We start from the raw sequence: 16,020 nt of genomic DNA, 5'->3' as shown, positions 1-16,020 counted from the left end.
CTAATGCATCGTCTTTACAATGGTGTCTCCGCGTGGAGAACACCATGGGTATATTAACGGCAACCCACCCGCAGAGCATATGTGACATCACATTTAAGGATGAGTCAACCGTAGAGCCGCCGACATACAGGTCCTGCCCCTAAAATCTAACGTGGCATTGAGTGCCAGCGCACCCTTTCGGCGTCCCGTGGGTAGGGCCGATACAGGGTTGCCGAAGGTTCTATTAAGTTCTAAAACTAGTCGGCTACTTTTGGGGCACGTCAATGTGGTCCAAAAACAGCACCAACCCCCTATTAGGTCGAGCGTGTGGGACTATATCATTATTAATCCATCTGTACCGGTTTAATAGGCGCGCACGCAGTTTAAGATAATATTTGACCACTAATTTGATCAACAAAATATTAATTATATGTCTACAAATTCTATACCATTAGATTCGTATTCAACCAATGATATAATTTTTATGACATATATTCTATATATTATTGACCAAAATAATGGTCAAAGCAAATTCTTGAATAACATGCGCGCCTGTTAAATCGGTATGGAGGATAACTAAAATAATCTATTCAGTGCCCGAGGAAAGATAGTGGGCTAAGGCGGCAGGACAGAAAAATCCTGTCCGCACAATATAAATGCGGAAACATAAAGGGCTCCTTTGATTTAAAGGATAGGAAAAGCATAGGAATAGAAAATGCATATGATTGGAATGGCATGTCTACTTCAATCCTATAGGAAGATGAAGTTTGTTTGATTGTAGCAAAGGAATTTTTCATGAGGTATGAGCTAATGGTTTTTTCCTATAGGAATTACACTACAAGATTCCTATAGGAATTTTTCCTATAGCATATGTTCCTATGAATCAAACAACATGCATAGGAATTTTTTCCATAGAAACCAAATCCTACACAATTCCTATGCAAATCTTTTGAATCAAAGGAGCCCAAACTATGTGAACAACCATGAAAACGATAAGAATTGAAGCAAAAAATGCTGGCTTCCCATGCTGCAACGAAATCTATACGGTTCAAGATATTTTGATTTCTAGCAATCATACCCTTTGGGAAATGATTTTCATGAAGCGCCAACAAGATGAATAACCAAAGAGTAATGAGCCGGATAAAGTTGATGGGCTGGACTATAGCTCTAAGATTACAAACGAGTTTCAACAGTGAAGATTGGCCACAATTCTGCAAAAACTGTGCAGCAAAAGACCAGCTGCAAGCCTGCAACACACAGATCAACAGCAGCACCTAGGTACAATTTTTCATTAACCTATTTTGTCAGCTGTTGACCTATTGTTCAAATGCTCAGATAGTTTGTCTCTCACGTTGACAGCCTTCTCATCTGCTAACAGGCACACCTGTTGCCTGTAATTCGCATCATGATCATCAGATATCCGTGCCTCATCCATGGCTGCATCCTCCTCCATGTCTACCGTTATGTTATGCAGCAGGCAGCACACGTGGATTATCCGAGGCAGCTTATGCTTGTCGGGGCGCCACATCTCTCCCTGCAGAAACTTCCATGTGTCTTTGAATCTTGCTAGCGCCTTCAACGCGACAACTCTGGCTGCGGAGTGTCTCCTATTGAACTCCAATTTGGGATCTGAGAGGTCATTTTCTTGGTAAGGTGTGAGCAGCCAGGGAAGCAAAGGGTATCCTGTATCACCAATTATGTATTCCCCAACTTCTGATTCATCTGATGATAACTTCAGAGTGCTCCCATTCAACCGTGAACCCTTCTCACACAGCTTGAAGAGACCTGAGCTGTTCAAAATGCTTGCCTCTTTCATGCTACCTGGCCATCCTGTCACAATATCTGTGAATCTCATATCTGGATCAATTACAGCCTGCAGTACCATGCTGTAATTCTTTTCTTGGTCAAGCCAGACCTTACAGTTTGGTTCAGCCGAGGACAGGCACATTATGATGTGAGTTGTGTCTACAACACCGCAGCAGTTTGGCAAACCGTGGATCTTCTCGAATTTGGATTTGATCATCGCCATCTCATCAGAGTCTGGCCAGCGCAAATGGTGGCCTGCTCGCGCCTCCACAGCTTCAACAAACCTCCAAGTAATCAGTGACACGGTCGAGTGGTTCACACCGACAGAGGCTCCTACAGTTACCAGCGACCCACCAGAGTTCAACCTTCTCAGAGCAACAGCTACTCGATCTTCCAACGAAAGCACCGTCCCATCGAGAAAGGTATAGCTGCTAGCCCTTACCATCATATCGTCTTTCACCAAACTGCATACATAGTTGAAGGTTTTTCTTGGCATTTTGAAGATAGACTCAAATCTGTGTGACTCCACAGAAGATAAAGTTCCTGAGAAGAAAATGAAGAAATAGGTTACAAAACCAATGACTTGCAAGGGAACAGAACTACTACGGAAGACTTCACCAAGCACATCATATTAACAATTTAACATATTTTATAAATATGTTAAACTGGAACAATGAAGTGCCTGTCAGGTGGAGATCAATTCAATATCTAACAACCTAGGGAAACAAGTAAACAACAAACATTTGTAGACAGGCGTGCAGCCAAATCAAAATGTGATACACACACGACCCATACAACAAATACTTTTTTGGCGCGAGAACCACGAAACTAGTAGTTGGTAAAACTGAAGTTTCAAACTAGTCTCATTAAACAGCTCCAGTTCAGCGAGCAATATATAAGTGCCAAGCCACTTCCATAGTTTTAATTCTACATTGCCAAAAAATGCATCAGTTACCAGTAGTAACTTGTATGGAAGATCCAGATGCTGTTGCAACCTTCAGAAAGAAAGTCAGAAATAACAAGGAACATATGTGGAGAAATTCCTTCCCCGCATGCAGTATTTTACTTACCAATCTCTTGATTAGCGAGCCTGGAAATTGCTAAGAATACGTCTGTGGCAACTGGCAATGCAAGCGCACAGGAAACAAAACTAAACAAACATAATGGCCAATCACCTACAAAGATTTACAAACCAAGTTGCTATATAGCTGCATCACATGTATAACTTGATGTCATGCTTCGACAAAGATGAATTGATCCAACAGGAACATGACAAGAGGTTCTCATGCTCAGCTTCGACCGAGAAATAGAACTCAGCTAAGCATCGACTAGCCTAAGAAATCGAACCGACTATCATACCCATGGTGTGTAAAGCCTGCATTTGGTCTCAAACAGGGTAGACCTGACAACCGATAACTCCGTAGGCATCGTATATGCAGTAGTCAGTAACTTGCCCATCATCCTGCCTAGTTATCAGTAATCACAACACAGATGTACGATCGAAAGCTCGGTTCATTGCAATTGATAATAACTCAACCTAAATCACATCCCAAAACTGAAGCATCACTATTCTCTTGGTTTACAAAAGAAAAAAAATAACTGCATCATCCGTACTCAACAAGACACTCCGTGAGTCAGATGCATTATTCCAGCTGGTGCAGGACCGTGGCATTTATCACGAGTACTAGCTCCTAACACGATCGATAAACCAGGATACTACTACTCCAGGAATCGGAGCGTGAGATATACAGTAATTTAGATCTAAAAAGAAATAACGCCGCCAGGCCAGGATATGCCCGCGAGTCACACAGAATCTGCGCAAATCTCGTGGAGACGTACGGGCGCGGGGAGCAGAAAGGGACGCACCTGCCATCCGCATGCAGAAGCCGTCCCACCAGTCGCCGCCGGGCGCGCCGTGCCCCGCCGCCGCCGCCATTGCGGCCTTCTTCTCCGCCGCCGCCTTCTTGCGGCGCTTGGCCCCGCGAAGCGGCGCCATGACAAACACGGACTGTTGTGTCAGACGAATCGATGACGGCGAGTAATCTGACTGGAGGCGGTGAAATCAAGAAACCAGGGGAATGGGGCGGGCGTGGACGCGGGGAGGTGTGTGTCACGGCTGCGTCGGCGGCGAGGCGATGGAGGGGGCGCCCCGGCGGTGGCTGGGCATGGAGTGGAGGGTGCAGGGCATGTAGAGTTGATGGGGAGGAAGAGCTTGTATGGTAAGTTTTTGGGGGGAAGCAAGGGGCGACGCAAGGAAGGAGAAGGGCAACAAAGAGGAGAGAGGAAGAGGCGAAGATGGCTGGATTGGAGAGACGGCACAGGGTTTGTATGTGTATTTATTTGTACATCTGTAGGCGCATCGTACATGTGTATTCCTATGAATCATATGTTGTATTCCGTAGGAATCCTACGGTAGGATACATGAATGTTTCTGTCTACGTGTGTGTAGGTGCGTGTACAATTAGAGCATCTCCGCGTCGAAACGGCCGCTCGGCCGCGCGCGGACGCCGCGGTAGCCGGAGGCGGAGCGGCGGCGCGGAGGCATCTTGCCGGCAGAGGCGCAGCGTCGGCGCGGGAGGTGGACACGCGGTGGAGAGAGGGAGAGAGAGACGGAGGCGCGGACACGCGGAAGATTCAGCGATTGGTGTGCGCGCGTCGCTTCCCCTTTATAGCTCGCGTGGCAGCCGACGCGCCAACTTTCCCGCGCTGGATGGCGCAAAAGCGCGAGCGCGGCGCGCGGCCCTAAACCGGCGTTTTTTTTTTTTTTGCCGCGCGCCCCTTTTACAGCGTTTGTTGGAGATGCTCTTAAAATATGTTTTCTTACCTGAGTTATACGTTTGCACGGTAGGAGTATATGTATGTTGACTGTGTGTACAGTTGCAGGATAAATATGGACAGAGCGGTACGGTTTTCTTGTTGTTAGAAAGGCATGATCTCTCTTTCTATATACTACATCATAAAGTAAAACAAAATAGCTATTGTTATTTACAGCGTGATCAGTGGATCTACGAAAATACACTACTCCTTTCGTCCCAGATTAATTGACACCGTTTTTCTAAAATGAGCAAACCTACACATTGCGGAGCATCTAGATAGTATCTAAACCAAATCTGACCAGAATTGTGACAACTAATTTGAAATGGGGAATATAACAAATTATGATCGCAAGTCAAAGAGCGTAACTAGTTATTAAACTAAGAGCGGTTTTATGGGCATAAAACTTTATTGGACATAAATGACGGTTTTTTGGACATATGTGTACGCTATGGAAGGTGGATGCCGTGTCTTACTATTTTTGTGTGTGGAAGATATGACATATCCATTCAACGTCTGATGCATATGCATAACCCATACATGCGTCACCCATCTCAGCAAACACACGAGAAAACCTCAAGAAACAAACAAATAATATAGGAGCTAGCTTTTTTGGATTTTCAGTTGAGCAGTAACTTCGCCCTCCATCATATTTTGTTATCAATCGAAGAATAAACCAAGATCAACCATACATCGAGAAGGAGGTGCATCGCGTGTGCGTGAGGTTTGGAGACCTTTGGAGTAGCCTAACATGCCAACTTTTTGTGGGATGGGGGCCTAGCGAAGGCAAGTACCCATCGTGCTCCCGCTACATCCATCGATGTGATGAGAAAGGTACTTAGAATTCCACGCCAGATAGTATTACCAACATCACCTAACCATCACTCATTTCCATCCTTCTTAAGAGCAGAAAGTCCAAAGTGTGGTTTCATAGTGGACATGAGAGTGTGTTATCACCAGAATTTGACCAAGTCAGAGGTGGGCCACGATCAGGATAAGCTTGAAGGCTATATATGAAGAAAATACGAAGATCGGCCTTATATGCAAAGTTGGGCTAGATTGCCCATTTATCTGTAATTTATTAGATTGTATCTTAAGTTAGAAGTTAGAGTTTTACCTATGCACGGTGGGATATTCCCACGTTAGAAAGTCCGCTGGACTATAAATATGTATCTAGGGTTTATGGAATAAACAACAACACAACGTTCACCCCAAAACAAACCAATCTCGGCGCATCGCCAACTCCTTCGTCTCGAGGGTTTCAATCGGGTAGCGACATGCTGCCTAGATCGCATCTTGCGATCTAGGCAGACAAGCTCCACGTTGTTCATGCGTTGCCCGTACTGAAGCGTCTTTGATGGCGGGCAACGTAGTTATCATAGATGTGTTAGGGTTAGCATAGTTCTTCGTATAACATGCTTACGTAGTGCAACCCTTGCATATCTAGCCGTCCTCATGCCTATCTCAGGTGTGGGGGCGGCACCCTGCTTGTTCATCGTTTAGTAGATCTGATCCGTTACGATTGCTCCTTGCTCCGCAAGGATTAGTTTAATATCTCGCAATAGTTAGGCCTTACAAAGGGGGAGGATCCAGTGGCACGTAGGGTGGCGTTCGCAAGTCCTAAACAGGATGTTCCGAGGATCAACATCATGTTGGTCGTTTGGCCTTGTTTAGGATCGGCTTATGAGCACCGTGCGTGGCCGCGAGGCCCAACCTGGAGTAGGATGATCCGATTATGCGGTGAAAACCCTAAATCGTCGTAGATCTTATTAGCTTTATCTTGATCAAGCAGGATCACCAAGTATTCGTGCACCCCGCACGGATCATGGGTGGATCGGCTCTTTGAGCCGATTCACGAGATAACTCGAGAGCCGATCGAGGCTCGTATTTAATGTTTACGTGTATGCCATGCAGGAATTAAGCGAGGCATCCCCATCACCTTCCCGGCCGGGTATAGGTCGGGTGGCACGCCCTTGCACTTCGCATCGCCGCGTGTGACCGGAAGAGCATTGCGGGCCGTCGCTCGGAGGGGTCTCAGCCAGCCGCAGCTCTAGGCTCTTCCCGGCTCTACTAGTGCCGACTCGTCGCTGCCCGACGGTGGGTTTTGGCGGTCAACACATTCTCGGCACGCCCGGTGGGACTATCGTCTACATCAACCACATCGCCATCTACATCCGAGATGGCGGCGGACGCGCACGCCGGTCACCTACGAGGAGCTGCCTGCTGAGCTCAAGAAGAAACATGACGAGATCAAGGCCACCCTCGAAGCCGACCTCATCGGCTTATATCACAGAACTCGTTCACATGGCGTCAGGCGGAAGGGGTTCTCACCGGAAGGCGCACTCGATGAAGTGGATCTATCCGCCCCATCAGAGGAACGTACCAGGGCCGTGCGCCAGGAGATTGGCGGCATGGTGGCTCACTCGTTGCGTCTCCATTCCGAGAGCCTGGTGAATACTTTGGAGCACGTCGCCGTTCGGTTGGTCAAGGAGGTCATGAAGAATCAGCACTCTCTATTAGAGCCAACTCTCAGGACCTGCCGAGGAGAAGCACCACTCCAGCCCCGTCTGCCGTTGTCGTGCGCATCGGCGGCACCGGGAATACCTCATTCACCGTCGCGCACCGTTGACAGGATTAACGGTACTTACCTTGGGAGGTGCCAACCAGGACACTCGTTCAACATCAACATGATAGAACTGGGACACCCCCTTGATGGAGATAAAGGCGAGGGCAACTGCTCTCGTGGCAAAGATAAGGAAGAGGCTGCTCCATGCGATCGGCCCCGACATCGCCAAAACATCTTGGTGATGATCAAGGTAGAAGCCGATGCTAGCGATCGGCCCGTGGTATCCGTATCACATGCTCTCCCGGTATGTGGCGTCGACCTCACAGGTGACGGAAAGTTAGGGTACGGGTTTACATCAGCTGATGAGCTAGAAGAGGTCGACATCGGTCCTGGGGATAAGCCTCGACCTACTTTTATCAGCAAGAAGCTAGATCCGCAGCTCAGGGGACAGATGATAGCCCTGTTGAAGGAATACCCAGATTGCTTTGCATGGGATTACACGGAGATGCCTGGGTTGGACAGGAGCATCATTGAGCATCGGCTCCCCCTTAAGAAAGGATTTCGGCCGTTCCAGCAGCGAGCACGTCAGATGAGGGCCGAGATCCTGGAAGAAGTCAAGAAGGAGATCGAGAAAATGTTGGCCGCCGGATTCATCAGGCCATGCAGGTATGCTGAGTGGATCTCCAGTATTGTTCCGGTGGAGAAGAAGGACGGCCGATGGCGCGTGGCCATCGATTTCCGAGATCTTAACAGGGCCACCCCAAAGGACGAATATCCAATGCCCGTGGCAGAAACATTGATAAACGCCGCTGCTGGCCACAAGGTGTTGAGTTTCATGGATGGCAACGCCGGTTATAATCAGATTTTCATGGCTCCGGAGGATATACACAAGACCGCATTCAGGGTACCAGGGGCAGTAGGCTTGTTCGAGTACGTGGTCATGACCTTTGGGTTGAAGAATGCTGGTGCAACGTACCAACGAGCCATGAATTATATATTTCATGATCTGATCGGCAAGTTGGTAGAAATTTATATCGACGACGTGGTGGTCAAATCGGTCTCCATGGAGGGGCACTTGGACGATCTACGGCGCGTCCTAGACCGAACTCGGAAATTCGGGCTTAGAATGAATCCGAAGAAGTGTGCCTTTGGCGTGACGGCTGGTCAATTCCTAGGTTTTCTGGTTCATGAACGGGGAATTGAGATCGGCCTGAAAAGTCGGAGGCGGTGCGTACCATGCAGCCGCCAACCACGAAAAAGGAGCTCCAACGCCTCATCGGCAAGATCAATTTCGTCCGGCGGTTCATCTCTAATTTGTCAGGACGAATCGAGCCGTTCATGGCGCTGGTGAAGACTAAATCTGACGACGAGTTTCACTGGGGGCAGAACAACAACAGGCGTTTGATGAGATTAAGCGATATCTGACGACGCCGCTCGTACTAGTTCCGCCCCGAGCAAGACAGGCCATTCTACATCTACCCGTCGCAGGCCGACACGTCCATTGCTTCGGTGGTGGTGCAACTCTACGAGGGCGTTGAGAGAGTCGTTTTCTACCTCAGCAGAAGGATGCTGGACGCAGAGACAAGATATCCTGAGGTCGAGAAACTTTGCCTCTGCCTGTTCTTTACCTGCACCAAGCTCCATCACATCCTTCTGACGGCAGAGATCATCGTCATCTGCAAGTCAGACGTCGTCAAGCACATGTTGTCGGCCCCTGTTTTGAAAGGCCGACTCGGTAAATGGATGCTTGCACTGTCAGAGTTTGATCTCCGGTACCAGCCTGCGAAGGCGGTCAAGGGCCAAGCATTGGCCGACCTCATCGCTGAACGGATCAGTACCAATATAGCAGCACTATCCATACGTGCATGGGCTATGTTCTTCGATGGATCGGTTTGTGACGATGGTTGTGGCATCGGCATTCTGCTCGTGTCGCCTCGGGGGGCAGAGTATTCCTTCTCCATCAGATTATCTACCCCTTGCACCAACAATGTAGCAGAATATGAGGCAATACGCAAGGGAATGGAATTGCTATTGGAAGCTGGAGCGGAAGCTGTGGAGCTCTTTGGAGATTCAAAGTTGGTGATTAACCAGCTCACGGACGAATATAATTGCGAAAGTGAATCGCTTTTCCCATATTGGGTGGAATGCCGTGAGTTGATGACACAGTTTCGGTACATCAACTTTAATTGGATCCCAAGATCCCAAAATACCGATGCCAACAATCTCGCACAAATGGCGTCGAGGCTACATAGATATAGCCGACGGATCGAAGTTCGAGATACAATTCCCGGAACAGAATGATTGGAGAGCCGAGATCCTCGATTATCTAAAAGATTCGGCTCGGGGGGCACCTAAGCGGGTAAGATACAGAGCCATGAAGTATGTCCTTATAGGAGACGACATGTTTTACAGGACATTGGAAGGGTTGCTACTCAAGTGCCTAGGACCGACTGAATCTAATCGGCTCTTACATGAGGTGCATGAAGGCGCCTGTGGAACGCATCAGTCGGCTCATAAGATGAAGTGGTTGATCAGGCGATCAGGGTTTTATTGGCCCACTATGCTTGAAGATTGCTTCAATTATTACAAGGGGTGCCAAGCGTGTCAGATGTTTGGAAAGATTCAGATGGTGCCAGCATCAGCGATGAACCCAATCATCAAACCTTGGCCGTTTCGGGGGTGGGGCATGGATATGATCGGCAAAATCCATCCGGCGTCAGGTAAAAAACATGAATGGATCTTGGTTATCACAGATTACTTCACTAAGTGGGTGGAAGCCGTCCCTATGAAAAAGGTGAAATCAGAAGATGTAATCAAGTTTGTGAAAGAACACGTCATTCATAGGTTTGGGATTCCCCAAACTATCACGACCGATGGAGGTTCGGTCTTTACTTCTAAAGAATTCAGGAAGTTCTGTGATGACTTAGGGATTAAATTGATCCGATCATCCCCATACTATGCTCAAGCTAACGGGCAGGCTGAGGCGTCCAATCAGAGTCTGATCAAGTTGATCAAGAGAAAAATTGACGAGAACCCTCGGGATTGGCATGAGAAGTTATCAGAAGCATTATGGGCCTACCGCATGTCGTGCCATGGAGCCATAAAGACTTCGCCGTACCAACTCGTCTATGGACAGGAAGCCGTATTGCCTTGGGAGATTACGGCTGGATCAAGACGCGTCACGTTTCAGAATGATCTGACAGCTGAAGAATATGCAGCTTTGATGAGCGACACTATTGAGGACGCAACAGAACTCAGGCTTTGGTCGTTGGAGAAGATTAAGGAGAACAAAGCCGGGGTGGCTCGTGCTTACAACAAAAAGGTTAGGCCAAAGGAGTTCCAAGTTGGTGATCTTGTGTGGGAAGTCGTGTTGCCATTGGGAACCAGGGATAAGGCATATGGCAAATGGTCTCCTAATTGGCACGGTCCGTACAAAGTTGTCCAGGCCTTGAAGGGTAATGCATACATGTTGGAGGAGTTGAGCGGCGAAAAATTCCCAGTAGCTGTAAATGGTCAACACCTCAAGAAATATTTCCCAAGCATGTGGGATGATGGACAGTAAGATGTGGGGGCCGATTTCAGAATCGGCCAGTAAAAAAAGAAATATACATAATAAGCCGATGTACAGGCATCGACTTGAGAAGACATATGGAGATTAACAGTATGCAAGTACAGCCGATGCGTGGGCATCGACTTCAGAAAACAAAGCCGATACGCTGATATCGGCTTTAGCGAAATAAATTTATACAACAGCTTGGCTTCAGGCAGCGATATGAGCCGATGTTCTGTTATCGGCTCCCTGTGCGACGACTCCATTCGACAATCGGCGAGGAAGCGAAATTAATTAAGGGATTTTCTTCATTGATAAGGGGATTTCTTACAAAGAAAGAGCCGATTTCTTAGGAAGGAAGAACAAAAGAAGGGTCTATTGACCAATCTACTACTGCTAGGCCTACACTAGTAGATCCTAATCTACGGGCCATCGCTTCCTTCGTCGTCATCCTCGGAATTCTCATCGGCACTGCTGCCGATGGGTTCCTCGTCGCTGCTCCCATAGCCCTCTACGGGAGCTTCATCTTCGTCTTCATCGTCGCTCGCCGTCGTCGTCCCACCACATGCGGAGTCGCTTCGCTGGCGGGTAGCCCTCGAGGGAGTCGTCGTCGTCATCGTTGTCTTCCTCTTCCTCTTCTTCAGAGGTGGGGCAGCCGTCCCAGGGGAACTGATCGTCCTCGCTTTCCGACTCCAGTTCCCCGACGGCGAGGAACTGAAGATCTTCGTCCCCGCTGGTCAGGGACTGGTCGTCTTCGGACCAAACCGAGGAGGCATGGTCTTCCAGGTCCCATGCTTCTGGGGCACGGATGTCCGGCGGCGTCTCGCGGGAGGAGGAGGACCCGTAGGAAAACTCGGAGGAGGAGTCGTGAAAGACCGACGAGGAAGAGGAAGAAGAGGAAGGCATGGCTGTGGGAGATTGGGGTTTTTGGGTGCCGATGGCCAGAATAGAGCAGGATGGTGAAGTGGCGAACTGTTCAGAGCGGTTAAATAAAAGGGGACTATGGTGAAATTCAATGCCACAGCAGTTTTCGAGGAGGCGGTGCCCATAGACAACGGTCAAATCATGCGAAGCAGCCGAGAAGACAGGGTATCATGACGAAAGATACTGCAATGGTTCTGCTCTGCCACGACATGACCCGACGGAAAAAGCATAATGATTTTGGAAATGTCATTTCCAAAACCAGGGGGGCATGTGTTATCACCAGAATTTGACCAAGTCAGAGGTGGGCCACGATCAGGATAAGCTTGAAGGCTATATATGAAGAAAATACGAAGATCGGCCTTATATGCAAAGTTGGGCTAGATTGCCCATTTATCTGTAATTTATTAGATTGTATCTTAAGTTAGAAGTTAGAGTTTTACCTATGCACGGTGGGATATTCCCACGTTAGAAAGTCCGCTGGACTATAAATATGTATCTAGGGTTTATGGAATAAACAACAACACAACGTTCACCCCAAAACAAACCAATCTCGGCGCATCGCCAACTCCTTCGTCTCGAGGGTTTCAATCAGGTAAGCGACATGCTGCCTAGATCGCATCTTGCGATCTAGGCAGCACAAGCTCCACGTTGTTCATGCGTTGCCCGTATCGAAGCGTCTTTGATGGCGGGCAACGTAGTTATCATAGATGTGTTAGGGTTAGCATAGTTCTTCGTATAACATGCTTACGTAGTGCAACCCTTGCATATCTAGCCGTCCTCATGCCTATCTCAGGTGTGGGGGCGGCACCCTGCTTGTTCATCGTTTAGTAGATCTGATCCGTTACGATTGCTCCTTGCTCCGCAAGGATTAGTTTAATATCTGCAATAGTTAGGCCTTACAAAGGGGGGGAGGATCTAGTGGCACGTAGGGTGGCGTTCGCAAGTCCTAAACAGGATGTTCCGAGGATCAACATCATGTTGGTCGTTTGGCCTTGTTTAGGATCGGCTTATGAGCACCGTGCGTGGCCGCGAGGCCCAACCTGGAGTAGGATGATCCGATTATGCGGTGAAAACCCTAAATCGTCGTAGATCTTATTAGCTTTATCTTGATCAAGCAGGATCACCAAGTATTCGTGCACCCCGCACGGATCATGGGTGGATCAGCTCTTTGAGCCGATTCACAGGATAACCTGAGAGCCGATCGAGGCTCGTATTTAATGTTTACGTGTATGCCATGCAGGAATTAAGCGAGGCATCCCCATCACCTTCCTGGCCAGGTATAGGTCAGGTGGCACGCCCTTGCACTTCGCATCGCCGCGTGTGACCAGAAGAGCATTGCGGGCCGTCGCTCGGAGGGGTCTCGGCCAGCCGCAGCTCTAGGCTCTTCCCGGCTCTACTAGTGCTGACTGTCGCTGCCCGACGGTGGGTTTTGGCGGTCAACAGAGTGAGAAGCAAAAAAAATCTCTAGGTGTGGCCGCCACCACCACCTCATCAACCATGATAAAGAACACACAACGCATCGCTGGGCACGAGAGAAAACCCTAGCCAATATATCCCAATAGGAATCTAAATTTCGGCCATGCCGCTATAGAGGGCTACCCTAGGAGGAGGAAAGACCAAGCACGGACCCCGCAACCACCTCCACTAGAATAGCGCCAAATTACGCCCCTAAACTGACCACGAGTGCACATATATAGTTCCCCCTCCCACCACTAGATCATGTTGTCTCAGAGGTGCGAGTGGTAGAGGGAGGAGCCCTATTTCCCTCTAATGTGTTGTAGCTGGAGTAAGATATCCAATAAAGCGAGAATTTAGAATGGAAAGAAAGCAAGATGAAAAGTACAGTGGCCATCATGCATAAATGGTGAACTGTGAAAGAGCTTATGACGTGGGCATTACCCTTCGGGTAACTGTTATTGCCCTTGTTATCACCAGAATTTGACCGAGTCAGAGGTGGGCCACGATTGAGATAGACTTGAAGATATACATGAAAGGAAAAACAAGAATTGGCCTTATGCACGAAGTTGGGCTGAATTGCCCATGTATCTGTAATATAGTAGATCGCATCTTAGATTAAAAGTTAGAGTTTTACTCGTGCACGGTTAGGTGCACGTCCGAATTAGAAAGTCCGCTGGACTATAAATATGTATCTAGGGTTTATGGAATAAACAACAACTCACGTTCAACCCAAAACAAACCAATCTCGGCGCATCGCCAACTCCTTCGTCTCGAGGGTTTCTATCAGGTAAGCGACATGCTGCCTAGATCGCATCTTGCGATCTAGGCAGCACAAGCCCCACGTTGTTCATGCGTTGCTCGTACTGAAGCGTTTTTGATGGCGAGCAACGTAGTTATCGTAGATGTGTTAGGGTTAGCATAGTTCTTCGTATAACATGCTTACGTAGTGCAACCCTTGCATATCTAGCCGCCCTCACACCTATCTCAGGTGTGGGGGCGGCACCCCGCTTGATCATTATTTAGTAGATCTGATCCGTTACGATTGCTCCTTGTTCCGCAAGGATTAGTTTAATATCTGCAATAGTTAGGCCTTACAAAGGGGGAGGATCCAGCGGCACGTAGGGTGGCATTCGCAAGTCCTAAACAGGATGTTCCGAGGATCAACTTCATGTTGGTTTTTAGGCCTTGTTTAGGATCGGCTTACGATCACCGTGCGTGGCCGCGAGGCCCAACCTCGGAGTAGGATGATCCGATTATGCGGTGAAAACCCTAAATCGTCGTAGATCTCATTAGCTTTATCTTGATCAAGCAGGATCACCATATATTCGTGCACCCCGTACGAATCATGGGTGGATCGGCTCTTTGAGCCGATTCACGAGATAACCCGAGAGCCGATCGAGGCTCGTATTTAATGTTTACGTGTATGCCATGCAGGAAACTAAGCGAGGCATCCCCATCACCTTCCCGACCAGGTATAGGTCAGGTGGCACGCCCTTGCACTTCGCATCGCCGCGTGTGACCAGAAGAGCATTGCGGGCCGTCGCTCGGAGGGGTCTCAGCCAGCCACAGCTCTAGGCTCTTCCCGGCTCTACCGTGTTGACAGGCCGCTGCCCGCCGGTGGGTTTTGGCAGTCAACACATTCTGGCACGCTCGGTGGGACAATCATCTACATCAACCACATCGCCATCTACATCTGAGATGGCGGACGGCACGCCAGTCACCTACGAGGAGCTGCCTGACGAGCTCAAGAAGAAATATAACGAGATCAAGGCCACCCTCGAAGCCGACCTCATCGGCTCTTTTCAGAGAACCCGTTCCCATGGCATCAGATGGAAGGGATTCTCACCAGAAGGTGCACTCGATGGGATAGACCTCTCTGCCCCGTCGGAGGAGCGCACCAGGGGCCTGCGGCAGGAGATCAACTACTTGGTGGCTCACTCGCTACACCGCCACTCTGAAAATCTGGTCAACGTGTTGGAGCGTGTCGCTCTGCGCGTGATCCAGGAGATCATGAGCCACCAATACTCGCCGTCAGGACCAGCTCTCGGGACGCATCAAGGAGAGTTGCCACTCCAGTCCCGTCCACCGCTGCCATATGCGTTGGCAGCACCAGCTGAAGTGCCGGCTACACCGGCATTCGTCATCTACAAGATCGGTGGTGACCCTAGTGACTACCAGTTCTTGGCTGAGGCGCCTAAGGAGATCCCTCAAGGATACGCGTGCACGTATGTGCCAGATTGTGGCAACTGGGCACTCTCAAACCAGGCCACAACGTCAGGGACTCCGGCGCAGACAGGAGGAACGTCAGCAACAGAGCTTGAGAAGCAGACGTGGCTAACTAAGTACGCCACCCCGACGAAACTCCCGAGCCCGGCTCCTGCAGTTGGCTCGAGCTGGAAAAGCAAACATGGCTGGCTAAGTACGCCACCCCGGCGAATCTTCGTAGTGCAACTCCTGCAGCCAGGCACGACGGATCAGATCGAGTACCATACCGAGAGACCAGTTCGGCATGGTGCCGAAAAGAAGGGCAATCAGCTATTCCAAGCCGTACCCCGACGAGTACGAGATGATCCCGCTGCCACCTAAATATCGGCTCCCCGACTTCTCCAAATTCGGTGGATCGGATGGCTCCAGCTCCATCGAGCACGTCGGCCGATATTTGGCCCAACTAGGACCGGCTTCAGTGTCGGATCAGCTACGCGTGAGGCTCTTTTCACAGTCCCTCACGGGATCGGCTTTCGGATGGTACACCTCTTTGCCAGCAAACTCCATCCGGTCTTGGAAGCAATTGGAAGAACAGTTCCATATGCAATACCATTCAGAAGCTTCCGAGTCTAGCATTGCCGATCTAGCACAACTACGTCAGAAGCGCGGAGAAACTGTGACAGAATACATCCGGCGCTTCAGGAATCTTGGGAACCGA

At 49.2% G+C, this 16,020-nt stretch overlaps 1 protein-coding gene across 1 annotated transcript; it reads right to left on the bottom strand.

The window, feature by feature from the left end:
* Positions 1-1,113: 1,113 nt before the first annotated feature.
* Positions 1,114-3,781, bottom strand: LOC124699138 (protein ALP1-like). Its single transcript, XM_047231490.1, has 2 exons — positions 3,652-3,781; positions 1,114-2,328 (listed from the first exon to the last, which is right to left on the bottom strand). The coding sequence occupies exons 1-2, from the start codon at positions 3,779-3,781 to the stop codon at positions 1,271-1,273; spliced, it is 1,188 nt and encodes a 395-aa protein (XP_047087446.1). The 3' UTR covers positions 1,114-1,270.
* Positions 3,782-16,020: the final 12,239 nt, after the last annotated feature.

Source organism: Lolium rigidum, chromosome 3 (genome assembly GCF_022539505.1).
Source record: "Lolium rigidum isolate FL_2022 chromosome 3, APGP_CSIRO_Lrig_0.1, whole genome shotgun sequence".
In the NCBI taxonomy this organism is placed as follows: Eukaryota; Viridiplantae; Streptophyta; class Magnoliopsida; order Poales; family Poaceae; genus Lolium; species Lolium rigidum.
The sequence above is the reverse complement of the archived record's forward strand: the minus strand, read 5'-3'. Positions and strand labels throughout refer to the sequence as shown.